General features: G+C 42.1%; 2 protein-coding genes across 6 annotated transcripts in view; both read right to left on the bottom strand.

Annotated features, from left to right (window-relative positions):
* Nucleotides 1–2,882: 2,882 nt before the first annotated feature.
* Nucleotides 2,883–21,108, bottom strand: part of LOC105548339 (guanine nucleotide-binding protein G(s) subunit alpha) — a 77,733-nt gene continuing 59,507 nt past the window's right edge. For 3 of the 4 annotated variants that reach the window (XM_011992307.1, XM_011992308.1, XM_011992306.1), the window contains exons 2-13: nt 18,088–18,160; nt 14,851–14,895; nt 10,272–10,326; nt 10,067–10,186; nt 8,586–8,683; nt 4,851–4,905; nt 4,644–4,717; nt 4,488–4,546; nt 4,263–4,383; nt 3,986–4,116; nt 3,663–3,730; nt 2,883–3,392 (exon numbers count right to left, since the gene is read on the bottom strand). In XM_011992307.1, coding sequence (XP_011847697.1) covers nt 3,246–3,392; nt 3,663–3,730; nt 3,986–4,116; nt 4,263–4,383; nt 4,488–4,546; nt 4,644–4,717; nt 4,851–4,905; nt 8,586–8,683; nt 10,067–10,186; nt 10,272–10,326; nt 14,851–14,895; nt 18,088–18,160 — 1,046 coding nt within the window. In that variant the 3' untranslated portion in view covers nt 2,883–3,245. Of the gene's footprint in view, nt 3,393–3,662; nt 3,731–3,985; nt 4,117–4,262; nt 4,384–4,487; nt 4,547–4,643; nt 4,718–4,850; nt 4,906–8,585; nt 8,684–10,066; nt 10,187–10,271; nt 10,327–14,358; nt 14,362–14,850; nt 14,896–18,087; nt 18,161–21,108 lie in introns of all 4 variants that reach the window. The other variant, XM_011992305.1, reaches the window with a different exon arrangement.
* LOC105548340 (neuroendocrine secretory protein 55) overlaps nt 4,652–21,108 on the bottom strand; it is a 75,995-nt gene continuing 59,538 nt past the window's right edge. Inside the window, exons 2-8 of one of the 2 annotated variants that reach the window (XM_011992310.1) lie at nt 18,088–18,160; nt 14,851–14,895; nt 10,272–10,326; nt 10,067–10,186; nt 8,586–8,683; nt 4,851–4,905; nt 4,652–4,717 (exon numbers count right to left, since the gene is read on the bottom strand). The gene's annotated coding sequence lies outside the window, so the exon portion shown is untranslated. Of the gene's footprint in view, nt 4,718–4,850; nt 4,906–8,585; nt 8,684–10,066; nt 10,187–10,271; nt 10,327–14,850; nt 14,896–18,087; nt 18,161–21,108 lie in introns of those variants that run through there. The other variant, XM_011992311.1, reaches the window with a different exon arrangement.

Genomic DNA, 21,108 nt, shown 5'->3' with positions numbered 1-21,108 from the left:
AGCATGATAATAAGAGGTCTAGGTAGAAGGGGTATGCATATGTGGCCATTTTGGGGGCATAATTTTGTGCACATTTAAGTAAAAGTGGAGGTAAATAAAAATTCTGTCCCTTTCTAGACCCTTCTCACACTGTGAAGGGCCCTGATGGTTTTTTATTATCATGTTCAATCTAAAAGGTCAATGAATAGTCATTTATAATATTTGGCTTATACATCTCTACAAACTGTGGTGAAATTGTTACCTTTAGAAAAATAGTTTGCTTTGCACTTTAATAGCGATTTGAACATCGGATTAAATTTTTTTCTTTTTTCTTTTTTCTTTTTTTTTGAGACGGACTTGCTCCGTCGCCCAGGCTGGAGTGCAGTGGCACAATCTCGGCCCACCACAAGCTCCGCCTCCTGGGTTCACGCCATTCTCCTGCCTCAGCCTCCTGAGTAGCTTGGACTACAGGTGCCCGCCACCACACCTGGCCAATTTTTTGTATTTTTAGTAGAGACGGAGTTTCACCGTGTTAGCCAGGATGGTCTCGATCTCCTGACCTCGTGATCTGCCCACCTTGGCCTCCCAAAGTGCTGGGATTGCAGGCATTCTGATTAAAAAAAATTTTTTTTTTAAATGGCTTCTTGTAATCAAAGATTTAGATGAAATTCTTTATTATGTTTTGTTTTTTGAAGATCCTAAAATGTAGATTTTAAAATAGCTGTAGAAGTTCTGCTTGGTCCCAGGGGCAAAGGGAAAAGGAAAACAAAACTGTTTTAAATAGCAGTGATGAGCCCTGACACAGGGAAGCAAGTCTCAAACACATCAGGGTGACTGGTGAGGGCAGAGCCCTGACCTGGTAGGGAGGCAGGAGTATGGCCAGTGCCACGGTCTGTGGGAAGAGGCCCCACCCAACTACCTGGGTGTGGAATCCCATGGTGACCTGCAGGATTTTCGATGGGGGTCACAGGTCATGGACTCCTGATAACTGACATCATGGGAAGAACACCAGGAGACCTTTTTCTCTTTTCTCCTGCATCTTCCAGGACAACAGTATCTTGTAGGGACCAAGCAGTGGGCTTTGGCTACTTGAGTTTGAAGCCCATCTTCCCTTCTCACTAGAGACCTCTCTCGGGGCCTCTCTGGGCCTCGTTTACTCACTGTCAAAATAGCAGCTGAACCTATCCCATTGGGTAATGGCTAGCACTAGTAGATACCTGATAACTGTGACTTTTGTGGCCCTTCTTCTAGAAGATACCATGAAGTCTCTGTCAGTTATGACCAACAAGGTGGGGTTCTGTGGTATCATTTTCCTGGGCATCTCTATGGCCTGGGAATTTTGTGTTTTCTAATTTTGATGGATATGTGGCTAGAGCTGTGACAATCTCATGTGGATTATGCTTAGACGGTTCCAGAATTTCTGTGCAAAAGGGGCATACAGGTGGCCATCTTGGAAGAGGAGCTAGGGGCTGGTCTTGTGGTTGCACTTGATAGCCACTGTTCAGGTTTTAGGTGTTTATTTAGGGTGCTTTGGAGGATTATGGGAACATGTGGGCTAGTCTTTTGGTTATATTTGCATAGCAAGCCCCAATTTTTACTTGGATTGTATATTTATTTGGGGGTGTTTGAGGGCTTTGTACTAAAAACTGCATAGCAAGCACACGTGGACTGAATGTTGTGTGAAAAATTGGATGGAAATGCAGGTATTTGCAACTTTTCTACCCTCCTTGGGGCTCATCGCTCGCCTCTGGTGAGCTATATTGTATGATTAATTTGGGTGAGAATAATTTGATCTGGAAACTAGAATAGGAAGTGGATTTGGGGCCTGGATTACAGAATGAACTTGAAGTCCCATTTGCCCAGCTTCAGAGGGCACCATCGTTGATGCTGGTCACTTCCTCCCACCCTTCCTGGGAGCCACCCAGGAAGTGACCACGTAAGTGACAACACCTTGGGGGATAAGCCTAGGGGTGAAAGTCTAGGGAACCCACAGGACCTCAGAAATAAGCCACACTCCAACCCACTGAGTATGGACTCCCATCCCCACTCCCAATTATAGTGAATATTGTGAGTGATGGTCCACATATCCCGAGGTTTATTAGCTATTTGTATTTAAGTTGCATGCTTATATACTGTGCCCATTTTTCTGATGATATTGCTTATTAATTCATAAAAACTCTGCTTATTAAGTAAACCCTTTGTTAAATTTTTACCCAACCCAGGCCCTTCCCCCATTCAAATTTGAAGTGTGATTTTCATTTTTGTAGTCATCCCCAACCCCCTTAAGGCCTTTAGGTCTCAGGTTATGCTGCAGAGAGGCCCTTTATAAACCCAAGAGTTTAACTGTAAAATAGCCCCTTTAAAAAGTACCTCTTTTATTTAGATGTATGTGATCAACTTGTCAAATTCATTTTGGTGTGTGCAGTGAGGTAGGGATCCAGTCTAAATTTTCCCCAAATGGCTACACCGTTTCTTGAATAACCCCATTGATTTGAAACATGGCGCTCCTATATTTCTCCACATCATTTAGTCCCTATCTTATAGCAAAAAATACACTACTTTTCTTAGGAAGCCTGGGTCAGCAGGCAAACTGTGTGATGATGTAATGGCATAAGTTGGCAGAATCTTTGGATAGGATGGCAGTGATCAAAATGTAGAGGTGACTGGGGCATAGTGGTCCACTATGGGGTAAAAGTTTGGGAGATCAACAGGAGTGGACTTTTCCTATTGTCTGAAAATTATTTCAAGACACCTACATTTTACAGTCACCAGAAAACATACAGTGGTGAGATTTTATACCCACTTCACCTTGGGGCCTCCCAACTTTTGATGTAAGGGCCAAGTCAAACCATGAATGACAGGAATCTGCGCAGAACCACAAATAACTCACGGGAGTCCCATCATTCTTTGCTCACATTTAATTTTTATTTTGATTTTTTTTAATGCTGCACAACACAATATTTATTTCATTTGTTTCTTTTATTTCATTTTATTTGTTTGCTGCTGTTGTTTTATTTATTTTTATTGAAAGTCAGAGGGAACTTCTGTGGCCTTTTCTCCTTTTTCTGTAGGCCGCCTTAAGCTTTCTAAATTTGGAACATCTAAGCAAGCTGAAGGGAAAAGGGGGTTTCGCAAAATCACTTGGGGGAAGGGAAAGGTTGCTTTGTTAATCATGCCCTATGGTGGGTGATTAACTGCTTGTACAATTACGTTTCACTTTTAATTAATTGTGCTTAAGGCTTTAATTAAATTTGGGGGTTCCCTTCTTAGAGCAGCTCGTACTGACGAAGGTGCATGCGCTGAATGATGTCACGGCAGTCGTTGAACACACGGCGGATGTTCTCAGTGTCCACAGCGCAGGTGAAGTGAGGGTAGCAGTAGTGACGCCCATCTCCACTGGCAGTGCTGATCCTCTGCGGGTACAAACGCAGGGACTCGTCAGTGACACCCTCGCCAGGAACCACCCTATCACTGATGGGGACACCTACCAGGGACAGCTGTTGGCCAGTCTCTGATGTCATATGAAAACGAAAGCAAAAGGAGGGGTGCAAAGAACTCAAATCCACACTGGATGTGCGTGAACTAAAACCATGGACCTGGGTAGCTGAACCCCTGAAGTAAATTTACATCCATGAGAAAAAGAGGAGGAGCAAGAGAGGAAACTAAAGACAGGCTCAACTCACCAGAAACTCATCTCGAATGAAGTACTTGGCCCGGGTCACGCGTGGGTCCTCTCCGGGCTCGGGAGTAGCTATAAAAAAAAGGGAATATATATTAATGTAATTAAAAAGTCAAGCAGAGCTGGGGTGCTAGCATCATTGTAGCTCCTGAAGTCTTCAAAACCCTGCTTTTTCCATATGAGAATTAATGCAAGTGTGTTTTTCTTGCTTCTCTTACAGATCCTTTATGGTTTGGTGGTGGGAGGGGGATGGCGGCTTTCAGCCCGACTGTTTGAAAAAGAACCACCGCAATGAACAGCCAGCAAAAGAGTGGAAGCCATACACACCATCCTCAGGAGTAGTGTAGCGAGCAAATTCTGGAAAGTAGTCCTCAATCTTCGATTTCCCAGCAAGGACTTTCTCAGCGAGCAGATCTTGCTTGTTGAGGAACAGAATCACAGAGATGGTGCGCAGCCATCTACAAGAAGGGAGGCCGTGTGAATGCCCGGGAGAAGCGCGCTTTTGGCCAGGGGTCTGGAATGCTTGCACAGGGTTCTTTTCTACAAACAGTGCAGACCAGGGCCTCCTGGGCAAGCGCAGGGGGTGGGCGGCCACTCCACAAACCTGTTGTTCCAGATGCTCTTGAAGAGGTTCAGGGCCTCCTGCAGGCGGTTGGTCTGATTGTCCTCCCGGATGACCATGTTGTAGCTGCTGCTGGCCACCACGAAGATGATGGCAGTCACATCTTAACCAAAGAAAGCAAAGCCAAGAGCGTGAGCAGCGACACCGATCCCTAACAACACAGAAGCAAAGCGTTCTTCACCAACAGCCAAGCCCACAGCGTCCTACCGTTGAAGCACTGGATCCACTTGCGGCGTTCATCACGCTGGCCACCCACGTCAAACATGCTGGTGGAGAGGAAGACAGCTGGTTATTCCAGAGGGGCTGGGGTAAATGTCAAGAAACCATGATCTCTGTTATATAAAAAGGTAACAGTGGGCTTACTGGAAGTTGACTTTGTCCACCTGGAACTTGGTCTCGAAGATTCCAGAAGTCAGGACGCGGCAGCGAAGCAGGTCCTAGAACAAAATTGAGGTCAATGGATCTCAGCAAAGCCAATCGAAATAGTAATAATTTCCAATCTAAAGCAAAAGTCTGGGGTAGTTTGGGAAGAGGGCTCAGGGTCCTCTGGTGGTGAAGGGTTTTGCACACCTGGTCGCTCGGCACATAGTCAGCCTGCTTGATCACATCGATCTTGTCCAGGAAGCTGGGAGAAAAAGAAAGGCACATGGGGTGTTCACAGCGTTCACGTTAATTTGCCAACTATTTGTGTCTCTCTACAAGGTCAGGCTCAACGGAAGTGACCGTCCCACAGTTATGCAGCACTAAGTCAATGGCACATTTGCTTGTGTGTTGGTTACATTTATAACTCAAAGCTGATGCCTTAAGAAAGTTAGGCCAAATGGGATTTAAGATCAATAATTTTAGGAATCAGGGAACTCTAGATGCGTCTAGCAGCTAGCCTGCGGCCTCGGTGCAGTGGGGCCACACAAACAGCACAGGACAGTGCTGGGGCTTTGTCTTCATGTTTATTTTTTTCTATTTTTCTTTTTTATTCTATACTTAGCTTGTTTATTCCTGTTGCTTTCTGGTAATATTCTTGATTTTTAAAAGGTTTTATGCATATCAACCAGTAGAGAAAGGACCCCAAAACCAGGCTGACCTATCACAATCTGTGCCATTTGGTAATGCTTGACAAAAACATTTTAATTTTCAAATTTCCTGCCTAAAATGGCAAACAGTTTGAAAATTGTATACCTCTGTATCATTCAGTTAAAAAAATAAATAAATAAAGTGACATTCTTAAAAACATCAAGGACTTTCTCCTCAAGGGCACATGAGATTGTTTTAGTTACTGAGAATCTGTATCCCTTCCTTTTCACTTTTTAAGAATCTCATTGATTAAAGGGAACAAAAGAGGTTGGCACAAAGGGGCCTTCTCGCCCTAGCCATCCTGAACAGGAAACAAACACAAAGTTCTCTTCCGTTCTGTTTGGTCCATGAAATAGAACGCTCCAGATATTAAACTTTTCATTTAAAAAGCATCTTGTTTGTGTTGCCTGACTAGACACACAGGAAAATTTACTTTTGAAAGATTGGGGTAATTTAATTAATACAGAAAATGCTAAAACCAGTTTATTTTTTGGAGGGAGAGGCATGTAGAGATTGGAATTGTTTTAAAGTGGGCTAATGAGAAAAGAAAATCATAAAGAGAGAAAAGTCTGTTTCAAGAAACTGCCTAAGTTTTGTGTTCCCCTCTTCCTTTTTACTAGTTCAGAGTTAGTCTGGCTTAGAGGATATACTAACTTGCCCAATCAGTCTTACATTACAGCACCAGTCCAGAAATAGCTCCCCAGCCGCCCTGGCCTCCAGCATGTTACCATGGCAACAGAACCACAGTTCTATAAATAGATCATCAGCACCAAATCTTGTGAGAGAGACATCTGGAGTGGAGCCAGCCAAACCCCAGCTCAACAAATAAAAATAGGCAGCTTAAGAAATGGGCACGGTACCAGTATCCCAACTTTAACATAAAGGCAGTTCAACAGAAACGTGCCGGCCACGGCAGATGCAGGGCTGTTTGAGCCAGCGGTGAGGGAGGACATTTTAAAGGTTTTAAGCTGCGTTGTTCTCTTTTTCTCTGAGTTTCCTTACAACTTTTCATGATCTATACAAATGGTGCAGTTTTCAGACAAAGTTTCAGGAGTAATTGAGTGTTGCATTAAAAAACCCCAAAAACTTCTAAATGATTTGAGAGAGAAAATGAAACCCAACAGACTTCAACCACCTGGCTAAGCTACTGTTAATTAATGCAGCTGTGACTCCCTGCCCCCCAGCATTCAAAACTGGGATGGTTAAACTCTCCTAATCTTGTACCTGTACTTCACTTCTGACTTGGATCCAAAATACAAAATGCAAACAATTCCAGGATTTCCATTTGTTTTGCGTTACTATAATTAGCGCTTCCAGCTTTTAGTTCGAACTTTTGAGAAAATCAGGGACTTTGTTGAAGAAGGAGTGGGGGCTGGGGGCCACAGGGACCAGCCAAGATGGACTGTTTTTCTGTTCCTTGAAAAAATATACAAATTTGCTTGTATATTAAACTGTGGAATATCTGTGTATGTGGCAACTGAAAATAATCAAAGGAATTTCCTATGGGAAGGCAGGGCTGGGGTTGATAGATTGCACAGACCCTAACATAGGCTTGTATGATTTATAGATAAACAGTATTACCTCTTCCTCCCTCCTGTTTATTCAGGTGGTTTTCACAATCAGTTCCTTGGGCCTGAGGCTACTAAGTAAAGCAATCTTAGCCCTTGGTGAGTCAGCCTGGCACCTTGGTTCTGATTAGTTAATACTTCCTATAGCAAAATCAGTTCCGAGTTTCAGCTACTTGTAATAAGGACAGCTAAAACATCAAACCTCTACTAGACTCCCCTGTCCCGAGTCACAAGACACTCCTACTTCATAATATTAACTGAGACTGCTTTGTGCATTTGTGCAGCATCAACAAACAAAAGATATCTTTACATTTTTGGCTGGGCGCGGTGGCTCACGCCTCTAATTCCAGCACTTTGGGGGGCCAAGGCAGTCAGATCACAAGGTCAGGAGTTCGAGACCAGCCTGGCCAATATGGTGAAACCCCATCTCTACTAAAAATACAAAAATGGGCTGGGTGTGGTGGCGGGCACCTGTAGTCCCAGCTACTCAGGAGGCTGAGGCAGGAGAATCACTTGAACCCAGGAGGCAGAGGTTGCAGTGAGCCAAGACTGCACCACTGCACTCCAGCCTGGGCAACAGAGTGAGACTCCATCTAAATAATAATAATAATAATTATCTTTACATATTTTTAAAATAACCCTGACCACCATATGCTTGCTATATCACGTGCAAGATGAGGGAGGCCATAAACTATTTAAAAGGCAACTTTCTAGCTATGGGGTGTGATGTCCTCTGGGAGAGACCACGGTGGGTGACAGGGAGAGAAGGCAATCCCTGAGGGAACGGTAAGTCAGGTGTTAGGCAACAAGAGTAGCAGCGTGGGCATCAGGTGGAGTTGTGCAATAAAATCTGTTTCGTAAGTTTCCCCCTTCTTCATTTACCAACACACTAATCAGGCGAGCCCACCTTTATGAGTGACTTTGGAGAAAGAGGACTTTCCCACTGCTACTGCAGGCCTTAACCCATCCTCCTTGCAGGTAGTAATTTATTTGAAAATGACCCCACCACGGTACTGTACTGCTTAGGTGTACAGTTTAGGATTTAAAATACACTGACCACTTACCATCCTTGAAATCAAGAGCCGGGGGGAAGGAATAAATAAGGACATGAAATAGAGTTCAAAAGTCAAGACAACACAAAAGCAAACTCTACCTAGAGTCACTCAGATCTAGTAACACTAGGCAGCTACTGGAGTCTCTTACCTGAGAGCAGAAATAGAGCAATCAACAACTACCAACGAGAGAGGAGGCGTAGCTGTCTTCACTGTTCCTCTTTGTTATGTTTTAAAATTACAGCAATAAAATGTAGTATTTTTACATCATTCAAAAGGTGAGAACTGCCCTATTTCTGTAAATGCTTTGGGTCAATTCAATTAATTACTTCCCAGTAATTAGGAATACTATGAAACTCATCATCATCTTGCTCTAACAGACATTCAATGTTTATATAAAATAATGTCCCTGCACTAAGAAAAAAAAAAAAAAAATGCAATTAAGGACTTTATAAAACAATTCAATCAGATTCGAACTTTCTGCCAGTGGGGTAACTGGTTGGCTTCTACGAAAGGAATCATCGACAAGCAGCTTTCCAAGCAGGATCACAGGTTTGCATGTTTTCTTGTGTCTGCCTGTTTTATGTGCCGGTGGGTCGGGTGGGGTTACTTACTACTGGGCGCAGTCAATCAGCTGGTACTCGTTGGAGCGTTCATAGCAGGCACGTACTCCTTCGTCCTCCCACAGAGCCTTGGCATGCTCGTAGAATTCCTGAAAGTGAACACAAGAAAGTTTAGAGAAAGACAAGAACTTGAACTAATCAAGGACACTGTCATTCGAACCCCGAGACCAGAGTTCCCTATGTGACCGACACTTGGTGTGATTCTGAATTTTGAGCCCAATTAATGAATTAATGCTCACAAAGAACTTTAATTCAACACGTTAAACATATTCAAAAGTTCATGCAATTAGCTGCTGGTCTTATTGTGAACTACTGGTTTTGGGTAGTTTCTTTTTGTGTGTGTGGGGGGAATGGGGGGAGCTACTGAGTAATTTAGTTTCTTTACAGAATTGTTTAGGAAGAATATACACTAATCTGTGTTAGGCGAATATGCCAATAAATGGTTCAATGTTGTGACAATAAGAAACTTCATTTGTAGGATGTGCCGGGACTAAATCTTCCTTCTGGGAAAATGTGAATCTTAACAAAAAAAAGTATGATAGGGGACTTGTAGGTGGGAACATAAAAGTTCAGATGTTAGTAGGACTAATGAAAGGTTATTGTTCGGATACATTTTTAATAGGCTGCTGTTTTTCCTATTAAATATGGAATCATAAGAAAGTCAGTGGGTTATATTATACATACTGTGTTTACTGCTTTAATTTTTTTCAAAATGATGCTATTTAAAAAAATTTAGCTATCCATACTAACTAAATACTACTAATTTCTCTGCTAATGTAAGTTTGCAGCCAAGTCGATCTAAAATATACAAACACAAATTCCCACGAAAGCCTGACAAAAGGCAACAATAACTCATTGTTTTAGCTGTAGACAAGTCTCTTCCTTGTGGGCCTTACAAACGCATACATCTTTCTATCTCATTTCCCATTCCCCGCTTATAAGCCATTCTCCCCACGAAGGGGCCTAAACATATATGCTTGGGCTTGAATGGTTTTTTGTTCCCTAAAAGTAGTTCTTTAGGGAGCCAACAGTGTCGTGCATCCAGAGGAAAGTCTTTTCCATATGTTCTATTTCATGATTATTTTTGAGTTATAATTTAGATATATTTCATTTTTTTAAATAATGAGAAAAGATTTCATTTGCCCCGAGACAAGGACTGACTTTAGAAAAACTCTTAATCAATGTTAAAAGGTCACCTGTTTAAAATGAGACTGTCTTCCATTTGGCACTTCACTGAGGCATCCCAAGGTACACCTTAGGGCACTTCCAGTGGAGTAAATGGACAATTAGTATTTGTGTGCCATATTTAAAATAGTTTTGTTTGTCCTAAGAAGTGAATGAGGGAATAATTAAGCCTGCCGTAGCTCAGAACTTTTTTCTTGCCCACATGCAGGGCTGTCACTGACGTTCCTATAGGAACACTGTGCTCAGGTGGGCGGGGCTAAGGCCACACAAGTTGGGGTGTAGCTTACGGGAGGGAAGTCAAAGTCAGGCACGTTCATCACACTCAGAATGTAGTCCACTCTGAACTGGTTCTCGGGGTTGGCCAGCTCCACAGGGGGCACCAGGTTGCTCATGGCGGCCACAATGGTCTGAAAATGATTTAGCAGAGCGGTCAGGGAACAGCACTGGATGGGAGGGGCTACAAGACAGAAAGCACAAGGAGCCAGAACGTACTTCGATTGCCTCTTTCAGGTTGTTTTTGATGTCCTGCACTTTGGTTGCCTTCTCACTGCAGTGGAATTGAAAAGAAAAGAAAATCATATTGCACCACGTCAGTTAAGAGTACTGCTTTCATAAAGATATCCCGACTAAAAAGCATAGTATTCTGTTCTTCAAGGAGTTGTGGGCTCAGATCTGTACAAAGATTGGAGGTAGCTGAATAAACGTGGTTGCAAATTATAACCTCCCAAATGTGTCCTGAGGACATGCCCAATCGGGCAGATTAGCAAATTGCCTGAACAATCTTGACTGTACCAGAAGTTGCACGCAGCTCATTTAATCTTTCATGGGTTGGAAACCCCCACACTACATACTAACACTTCCTAAAGGCTTCTCCTGGTCTTATCAGCATCTGGGTAAGGGTGAGGCTGGAGTGATAGGTCACTCTGAGGTTGGGGTAGAGCAAAACAGTCCCATGGTTTGACTTGGAATTCACTCAGTTGCTAGATGAGCATAGTGAGAGAACCAGTGAGCACAGGTGGTGGTGATTCTAACAGTTCATTACAGGAGTCTGGGCACGATGGCTCATGCCTGTAATCCCAGCACTTTGGGAGCCTGAGGTGGGCAGACTGCCTGAGGTCAGGAGTTCGAGACCAGTCTGGCCAACATGGTGAAACCTCATCTCTACTAAAAACATAAAAAAATTAGCTGGGCGTGGTGGCATGTGTCTGTAATCCCAGCTACTCGGGAGGCAGAGGTTGCAGTGAGCCAGGATGGGGCCACTGAACTCCAGCCAGCGTGAGACTCTATCAAAAAAAAAAAAGAAAAAGGCATATGTGCGATGCTCCAGGCACCCCGGCTAGCAGCAATGAAATTTCTAGTTCATGATGTTAGTACATGTTGGTCCATGTGCAATAGGAATCAAGTAAGATTCCACCCCCTAGAAGGCCTTATAATCTAAGGGGAAGGGGGTCAGATCCCGCTGGCAAGTAGAGGTTGAAGGTGTTGTAGCTTTTCATTGACTTTAACTCAGCCACATGGGACGGCCTGTGTGGTCTTTACGGAATTATCTATATTCAGGGTTACTTGTCCCACAGGTAAAGGCCACACCCTTTGGCTTCTGGGGACCACAAGAGAATGTTAATTTTTGTACCAGATTACACTGATCCAAATACTGTTATGTTTTTCAGAAACTAGCCTTCATTAGAAGCACAGCCAGGGAAGGTTCTCGAGTTTATGTTTTCAGGGGGCAAGAAAAGGCCTCTTGTGTGGAGTATGTATCTCATCAGGTCTATAGCCCAAAAATGGAACAAGCACACACAGCACACCTGCTGTACCTGTCAGGCCCTGGGAGGTGAGGGCATCGTCATGCAGAAAAAAGGTGCTACGGTCCTGCTCCTCTGATGGGGAAACTGAGGCTGAGAGGGGTAAGTCTTGAGTCACGGAGGCAGAAACCAATGGGGGTGGGATATAGAGGGGACAGAGTATCTTTTTCATGGTGTGTGTGTGTGTGTCTGTGTATATACACACTCATACATACACATATATATATTGATCTTTTGAGATTCCCAGTTTTTGAAGCATTCACTTGGCTGATTCACCAATTCATAGAATGGAGGTAGAAATTAAACATATAATCCCTCCAGACTAGAACAGGACAAAGTTAAGGCAGAGGAAAGGCGAAGGGAGGTTAATTAGCAAGAGCAGACTGGGTGGTCAGTGGAGCAGCAGGGGCGGGCCGGGGGTGGAGGGACTGGAATGGACGGTGGGGCCAAGTGCACGCCTGTCGACAGGCCTTCCACAAATCATTTGGTCTTTCCTTTCTCAAAGAATTATACTTGCAAATTTATTCTTTCTGAATAAACGTCTGTGTACTTCTGGGCCTTCACCTGCTGAAGGATCCCATCTCGCCCCTTTCCTACGTGAAGCCTCTTTCACAGGTCTCTGCACCACTGCTCTTCTACATTGAAGAGCTGATGAAGTTCAGAGGGGTCATGCTCATTAGTGGTGGGGGGTGTCTGGGGTTGGGGTGGAGGACAGATGTTGCCAGGAATCCCCTCAGGGCCATTTGAGTAAAAGTGCTGCAGGTCCAGAGAACCTCAGAAACACAGATGACAGGGAGGTGAGCTTCAGGTCTTGTGCACAAATCTGACATCTGATTCTGGCCCCCAGACTCCTAAAGCAACCACCTTCAAGTGAAAGGGAGTGAGTCCTGACCGTTCTGTGGGACTGTCTGCTTTGTGTGTGCAGAATCAAAGCTCATGTCTGAAATTAAGAATTTCCAGCCTTGATATTAGTCTAACATCAATTATTTAGATGTTAGAAATTAAAAGGATTTGTGTTTGATGGTCCCCAATGTTCACTTTTGAATTCAGAATTTACCTAAAACCCCCTAGGACAAATCTATTCCCATTCATTAAAAGCAGGCTCCATTTCATAGGTAATGAAAGCTATGAACCTTTGGTTTTGAGGTTCCACAATAGTAAAATTAGATACATTCGGGTACTAAATATCCAAATCTGCATACAGCAAGAGAAAAGTATTTCCAGAAACAAGTTTCTTTCATTCAGTTTGATATTTTGGTCTAAGCAGTAGTATGATAATTGGAAAACTTCCCGTCTTAAAATACGGATATTTTGAGAACGTGTTCAGTATTCATCTACGTATGTGAATAGGTGTGGGAGTATATCAAGTATAAAACAGCTAAAATAGAAATCTAAAATCTAATTCGGGTGTGTAATACTAAAACATAAAATTCTTCCATTGAAGCAATTACTATGTAGATGGAGATATTATACTGGGGGTTGGCAGGTTTATCATCACTTTTACTATTGCTTAATGAATTTAACGTTGATTGTGAAATTCAGAGAAAATTCCTTAGATGTCTTTAAACTACTCAACAAAGGCAAAACATATGCCATTAGCTAGAATTCTGATTCGCTACAAAATTGGGACTAAGGCTGGAAGTACTTTTAGGGTCTTGGTGCCTCCTCCTCCCCCTTCTATGTATAAAGCAGATGGGCTGCGTTCAGTTTTTAAGAGCTCCTCCCCTCCCCTGCTTCAGCTAACTAAGTGGTGGGGGAGGCTATTCAGGTCTCCACCTTATCCTTGTGCTTTGGTAGGAAAAGACAGACAAAGGAAGACAGAAGACAGACGCGAGATACAGGGATTGCTGAAACATGCAGAGAATTTTTATTTCTCACGAATGTTAATACTTATATTGACTTGCAGAACAGAGTCAGAGAGATGTGCAGGCCAAGGTATTAGTAGGGTTCAAGGGTTTAGCACGACATCTAGTACACAGTAGGTTGCTCACTAAGGACTTGTCATATTTTGCTCAAATGCCAACTTTTGGTACAGTAGATTGTCAATTAGTCATTTCTTATAGAGATGCCTTTTTGGATAGTTGCCACACTACATTTCTGCCAATTAAGGATTTCAGTCCATTTTTCGTTTTTTCAATCATCGTTTAAGGTAAGGTAGTAGGGGCCCCATCCCCCCTCCCCCCTCAGACAACAGAATAGTATTCTTATTAGAAGTTCCTAAGACCGAGCAATTCCAGCATGCAAATTGTGATAGGACATAGCCGGGAAGATGAGAAACTGTAGCCATCATCTAGGGATAATATATTCTAAAAGAAACAGATGAACAAACATGTGTCAGTTACTTTGTCCCCAGACCCCAAGATTTTTGCCCCTCCCCTCCCCGGCCACAGAAGCTGTTTCTTTGAGATGCCCTAAACTAAGTCAGTGGTTCTGGATGTTCTCATGAAAAAGAGCCACTCCACCGCTGCATGCGAAACACGCAGCAGAGCTAGAGCGGTTACCTGGCATGCGTGTGTGTGCGCGCGGCGCGTGTGGCTGTGTGTGCGTGTGCGTGTGTGTGCGTGTCTGTGTATGCATGTGCATGTGTGTGCGTGTGTGTATGTGTGATGGGTGTGGGGATGCAGGAAGCAAAGAAAAAATAATTTGATGATGAATGGAAAAATAAAAGATGCCATCATGAATTTCCTTATGTACTAGCTAACGTAAAGTGCCTTAGATTCAAATAAATTTGATCATTTTTAAAAGGCCAGAGGCTTTTCAAGATGATTCTTAACGACCTGCTGCAAGGTACCAAGGCATTTTTCAAAATTAAAGACGGTGCAGCACTGCATATTTTAATAAAGGAAAAAAATTTTGTTTCAAAGAGGTCTGAAATTTTAAAATCAGACCAACCAGTGGGTAGATGGAATTTAGTAGATAGTTTTAAAAACAAGTAGCTGGTTCAAATGGAGAGCTGGGGGAAAATAGAAACCATATGGAAAAACATCAATTCTCAAAATCCTAAATTGATCGTCTAAAGCTGAAATCTATAACTTTCCCCCAGCTGGATCTCATTCTACTTTAAGCATGGCCAAAAAAATTATGTTACGCACTTTACTTGCTCCAAAATGTCAGGAAATTGTGTGTTATTTGCAAATGCATGCCAATATGGCTGATGGTCCTTTAAATGACTTTTATTTTCTTCCCGGGTCTCTGGCCTCAGTTTCCCAGTATGATCTTCATGTTTGTTTTGTTTGTTAAAAAATTTTTCTGTTTTTGAATGTGCCTACCCATCGCTGTTGCTCCTTGCAGCCTGCGGGTCCTCTTCGCCGCCCCTTTTAAAGAGAGATTGAAAGCTCACCTAATCTGCAAGGCACCGCAATTTCACACAAACCCCACACAGTCTCTCTACATTCCTAAACAATCAGCCAAGAGCAAAAGCAACAATTCGCGCGCCATCCATCCTCCCGTTAATTCTGAGGTCGCCTTTCTGGCTAAATTGGAACGTCCACTGAGACTGCAGGCCATGGGGGAAGAATCCTACACGTTTGCTGCAGTATTAACAGAGCTCTCTGGAGACTCTGGTCGGACACAGGAGGGATGGATAATTATTTTCTTGTGCTTTCACTAAACGTACATGCATTAGGGAGCTAAAGCAGTGATTTATCTCACAATTCTTCTGAGAATGTGGCAGCGCATAAGGCTCCTAATTCTCCCAGGTCAGAATCTTCCCAGTGTTGTAACTTAAGGCACAAAGGCATAGACGGGGGAGATTTCTGCCCAGGATTTCCTGCAAAACTAATGACCTCACTTCTTGCAGTGGAAGGAAACTACCTATAAAATGGTTTTATTTATAAATAATTGTTCCCCATAAATTGTCATTAAACTATGTCTGGACTGTGATACAGCAAAAAAATAAAAATAAAAAAAAATTAAAAGAAAAAAAGCCCACCCACTACCACCATAGAAAAAAGAAAAAGAAGAAAAAAAAAAAAACCCCAAACCCAATCTTCATAAACAGTAGGAATTCCTCCTTGAAGGCCGAAGGGCAGCCTTCTACAGTTTGGTAATTGATCAGCTTACTTCAACCAATGTTAATGGTGTTTATATTTTGGTTTTGTTTTGTTCCTGGCACTAAATGTAAGAAAAAGAGTTAGCTTTGAGTTAGAAAATCCACATCCAAACTCCGTATTTCTGAAGGTCAAATCAATATTATCTTACTCTTAAAAATTTAATCGGTATGGCAGCCCGCAGAGAGTTAAGGCAAATTTAATAGCTCAGCAGAGCCCTAACAAAACGCAAGATCAGGGAGGAAAAACCCTGTACCACACAGACCACCCTTTAGGGACAGATCTCACTGTGTCACAGGGAATTCCTAGTTAAGAAGGAAATAGCTTTTGTTGCAATACCGCAGTGAGGAAAAAGAAAAAAGGAGGCAGTTGGATGAGATAAAAATAAGGTATCTAGGCTCCCATGAGGAATACCCCTGCAAACCCTTTCACAGGCTAAATTTAACATATCTATGCCCTTGTCTGCAGAGAAGGCAAACTGGGAATGTTGCTTCCTCTTTCCAAAAAGAAAACAGAAAAGAGAAGTTCTGGTTTAAAACCCTTGCCTGGTGTTATAGGCTGGCTCACTTAGGGAGGAGAATCCTTTCTATAAAAATTTTTAAATTTTAGGGCAATCTGTAGGGTAATGAAGCTGTTAGTAATTTATTTCAAAGGTGACTTAGCTTCTACTCGACTCAAAATAAGGTAAATAGTGGCTGCTGCATCTTTGAAAAATGCTAGCCATGTCCAGTTTTAATGAAAATATTTATCTAGAGGATACGTGGTCAAATTATTTTTGCTTAACTACTCTCATGAAGTACTCCTGCAAGCTGCAGGAGGGAAATTTATGCAAGATTTTTCTTCAAATGACAAAATTCATGGTTGGAAGTCTGTCTCCGGGTTTTTATTTATGGTCAGGATGGCAGTCTCCGTTGGCAGGGCTTTATCGAGGGGTGTGTCAAGAATTAAGAATTTCAGAATTGCTTGGTGACAAGTGATGCTAACTTACTCAATAGCACATATGTGCATGTTGATAAGCCACTGAGAGTCATAATCAGTTGAGTAAAGAAGCCCATCCTTCTGCATCCCAACCAATCCTTCTGAATTCAGGGTTAAAGTAGAAAAAGCATCCTAAACTAACATGACTATTTGTATGGGTGATGTCATCCTCCTCTAAACAATTATTTGATCTAACAAATTCTAGAATTCACCATAAGGAGCTGCCTGCCTTGCTCTGAAAGGTGAAAAAGTTCACGTTCGTTTCCCGGATGCTTAGTGACTAGTAAAGGTGTTTTTTTTTGGGGGGGGGGGAGCGTGGGGGTGGGCAGGCATTGGTATAATTAAATGCTACCGCCTTGTCTCCATCTCCCCTTTTGAAATGGAAGCCAAAGCAACTCAAGGTTAAATTTTCAATTGAATCCAGGTTTAAGAAAGGGAACAGGACTAGGCTAACCAGCTAGTAATTACAAACTAGTGCCTTCAGGTGCTTGAAATCTAGTGAGCTTAACGCTCTCACACCAGTGAAAATAGACTGGTCAACTTAGTTTTTTCTGTTTTTTACACACTTTGTCACATGAGAACGATGGGCAGGCCCCAATCTGGGGTCTTGGGGAGAAAAGCAAGTTCCCCGATTTATTGAATGCTCCCTGTTTGCATTCCTCATGCCAGGCAGGGCTTCCTAACTTGTGTCGCAGGTCTAACATAAAGTCTCTCCCGTGTAATCTTCATTCCCGCTACCGGACTGCCACACTGCACTATACCAGGATACCTGGGAGGACTTTTCAAAGGCAAAAATGCCCCTCAGTGAGGCTGGGAGTGCCTAACTCCCAGGCTTTCCATCCTTTACATAAAAGTTCCCTTTTCTTTTCCTCAGGCAGGGGTACTGATTTGCTTTTTGTTTTAAAGAGAAACAATGATTTGCTCATAATGGTAATTTAAAGGGGGACAAAAAAAAATTACAAACTATAAACACGGGCTGCCACTTCCAAATCTGTTTCTGGTGAGAATATTATGGAAACGATGTTTCCTAAAACATCCTGTGTTGGTTCATTACATTGAAATCTGTGTGGGGTGGGGTGGGGTGAATCTGCAGTGACCAGCATGGGCAGGACAAGGGGGCGGCCAAAGCCACATTGAAGACACTGCAGTGATGTCTGGAGGCTGTGGCAGGGACCTGGCCCAGAGAGGGGCTGTCACGGGGCCAAGTGCTGTCAAGCATCCCCCGCAACCAGGCATGATTTTCTTGGGATAGGGAGATGTTTGTCACAAACACTGGTGCTTTCATCAGTAGTATTTGCTGCACCAAAGACCCAAGGGGGGGGACCCTAAAGAGCCCTTCCCAGGATTTTCTAATATGTAAATCCAGAAAAATTAAGTGAAAACTGGCTGCCCAGCCCCCAAAGCCTACCTATACTTCCTAAAGGTTAGTATAAAGTCTGTTCCTCTTACTTGGTGCCCCTGCACAGATTTGACACTTACTCTCCATTAAACCCATTAACATGCAGGATCCTCATCTGCTTCACAATGGTGCTTTTACCAGATTCTCCAGCACCTAGAAAACGAAAGTAAGTCTCAGGTTATGAAGGAGGCATTTTAACACTTTGGGCAGGGAGGACCTGCTGCTGTTGTTTTGTTTTTCCATAGAAGCAACACACAAAAAACCAAACACAAAATCATAGACTTGCAACTTTTCTTGACATTTCGACGCAGAGAAAAGGAAATCAATGTCCAACTCAGTGTCTACCTGCAGTATTTCACCACCAAAATAACAAACAAGAATTCAGGGTTTGCTGGTTTTCGTTTTTTTCTTTTGATTGTTTAAAAAATTGTGGGGTGGTGATGGAAAGGGGCAAAGAGAAGGAATGACGCAATTTTGTCATTTGCGGGGTAAACAAGAAAATTGAAGTTAAAACTGTGAAACTGAATCCCTGATACATGAACATTCACACATAAACGTATCTAGACACACAATTCGTTGTCAGATGTTTCATGGTTAAAATACCCGGGATTCCCAACAATGCCCAGACGCTGCAGTCTCTTCCACATCACGTAGCGATGCAGCACTTTCCTTCTAAACATTTTCACAACGCAGCTTCTTTCTGTGCAGGTTTCCTACCCCTTGGGCTACTTAAAAATCCACCCCTAAAACTGCATTACATTTTATCCACTTAGCCATACTCCTCTTTCCTCACAAACTATATCTTTCTAAAGATAAATTCCCTCTGGGTACAACTATGTTGCTGAGGAAAAGGGGAGACCATCAATTATCTGTCATCTTCTGGAAAAACCACACTTTAATATCAAATACGGTTCTTGAGACCCTATTAGCATTAGGTAAACTGTAACCGTAAAAAGTAATACAAGAACAAAACTTTAATCAAAAGGAAAACTATCCCTGGGAACTACTGAATTTGAAAGATTCCAAGCCCTTCCCAACTCAAAGAGTAGAAACACATGCCTCCATTTTAAATCATCTGTCATTTGTAAAAATACATATATGTTTCATGGAAAAAACACATTTCCATCAAGCTAGAGGGAGGATGGCTATTTTGCATCTTCTTTTTTGCGATGCACATTCTCCAACAGATCATCTATGTGTGAATATTTTGCCCTCCTTCCACACAAATCTGTTTGTTTTCACCCCTTTTTCTTTTTAACTTTTAATTGTATTGTTTTGTTTTAATGCCCAGATAGCAGAGCATTCCTCCTTCACTTGCCTTCTCACAAGCCCATAATCAGTATCTGTAAAAGTTAAAATTAGTTTCTATGGAAAACATTGATTTCAAAGCAAACACTATCTTAATGAGCCTAACTTTGGTAAATTAAAAATATAAATGGCACTATTAAGAGAGGCCATGAAGAGAATACGTAATATTTAGCAGGATCGCTAATATTCTAATTTCAGAAGTGCTAAACTGTGTAACAGTTACAGGACGTATCTTTTACAGGCAAAAACAGATCCGTGCCTCAGTTTCCACATTCATGAAATGTGGCTGAAAAATTATTTTAAGATCATTGTAAGTTCTCTAATTCACTTAATTTTTATGTCATTAAGATAGAGTAAAAAGAGGATTTGGGGCATTATTAGGTTTCCTCTTTTGGGGGGAGGCATTATTTGGTGAGAATCACCATTGAAAAATGCAAAATGTTGTGTCACTGGCTTAAGCTGCGGATTCCTAGGCCAGAGGCAATCAATACATCATGATGTAATGTAGTCATATAGACTAGGACATTTAGATTAGCCCCTGTGACGCAAGGTGTGTTCTGAGTAACAGTCTCAAATTAAGTGGAGACTTTGTGATCACAGCACAAAAGGTGTTGGAAATTTAAGATACCATTAGCATCACACTTGACTTAAATTAGTATTCAGATAGCATTCACAGAAAAGATTCTAGACTTTTCCAGATTTATACTTTGAAATCAAGTTATACACATAATATCCCAACAGCATAATTCTGCCTTTAAAAGTTTTAGACAAGACAGCAACACATGTACCATTTAATTACTGAAATTGCAAATGCATAAACATCAAAGACACTTATTTTCACTTAATTAGTATTTTTCTTCTTTTATAAATCTGGACCCAGGAGAACAAAGTCATGACCTATCCAAAAAGAGCAAAGCAAAAGCCACCAAAGGAAAAAAACAACAACAAAAAACGGCCTTTTATATTTTCTTCTTTCTACTCAAGCTGTTTTGTTGAAATGTGACCACGAACTAGGTCTTAACCTAGCAAATTCACAAATTTATTCAGATAGCCAAATTATCAAGGAAGTGGAAAACTTCCATTTTTAATTAATGCTGTGTAATTCTTTTGGTCATTTAAAATTTTTTTCCCCCCAAAACAGCACCTTAAGGAAAAAAAAAGGAGGAAAGGCCATCTCCTTATAACCTTTTTTAATTTAATTTTATTTTTTTGCCAGAGGAAAAATCGCAATCAAAAAAAAAAAAGAAAAACCCAAAACCAAACAAATAAATATCATTTCATAAACAACTAATTAATGTCTTTTTATCTCTTCCCACCTGGAGGAAGTCTTCTCCTTACAGCACTCTCAATCCCCCCTCCCACCTTGAAAAGGACAACCCCCCCCAAAAAAAACCACGCCATTTCCAGACCAAGAAGCCATTTACAGACAAATGTCATTCTCCAGTTTTATCTGATTTGTGAATGCCTTTGTTTTTTCTTTTCACAAAGCACTCTCAATGTGGCCAGCCAGCAGAAAAATGTGTTTTTTAATGGTTTATTAAAATAGTGTTGGGGGGGCGCTGGTGGTGGTGGGGGGGGCAGCTGCTACAATTAATTCTCCGCTCTGCTTTTGAAAAAGCCTGCAAGTCTGGAAGGGGAAAAAAAGGTCATACTGTAAAATGACGTGTCATTTGGCTTCACTGGGCACTTCTCGTACTAACTCTATCCATTTTTTGGTGGTGGGGGGTGGTCTTATTTTATTTGACTCTCCTTCTCCTCCTTCCACCGCCCGGCCTGGCCCGGGACACGTCTGC

This window comes from Mandrillus leucophaeus, unplaced genomic scaffold, assembly GCF_000951045.1.
Source record: "Mandrillus leucophaeus isolate KB7577 unplaced genomic scaffold, Mleu.le_1.0 Scaffold41, whole genome shotgun sequence".
NCBI classification, from domain to species: Eukaryota; Metazoa; Chordata; class Mammalia; order Primates; family Cercopithecidae; genus Mandrillus; species Mandrillus leucophaeus.
Note: the sequence above shows the minus strand (reverse complement) of the source record. Positions and strands in the feature narration are given on the sequence as shown.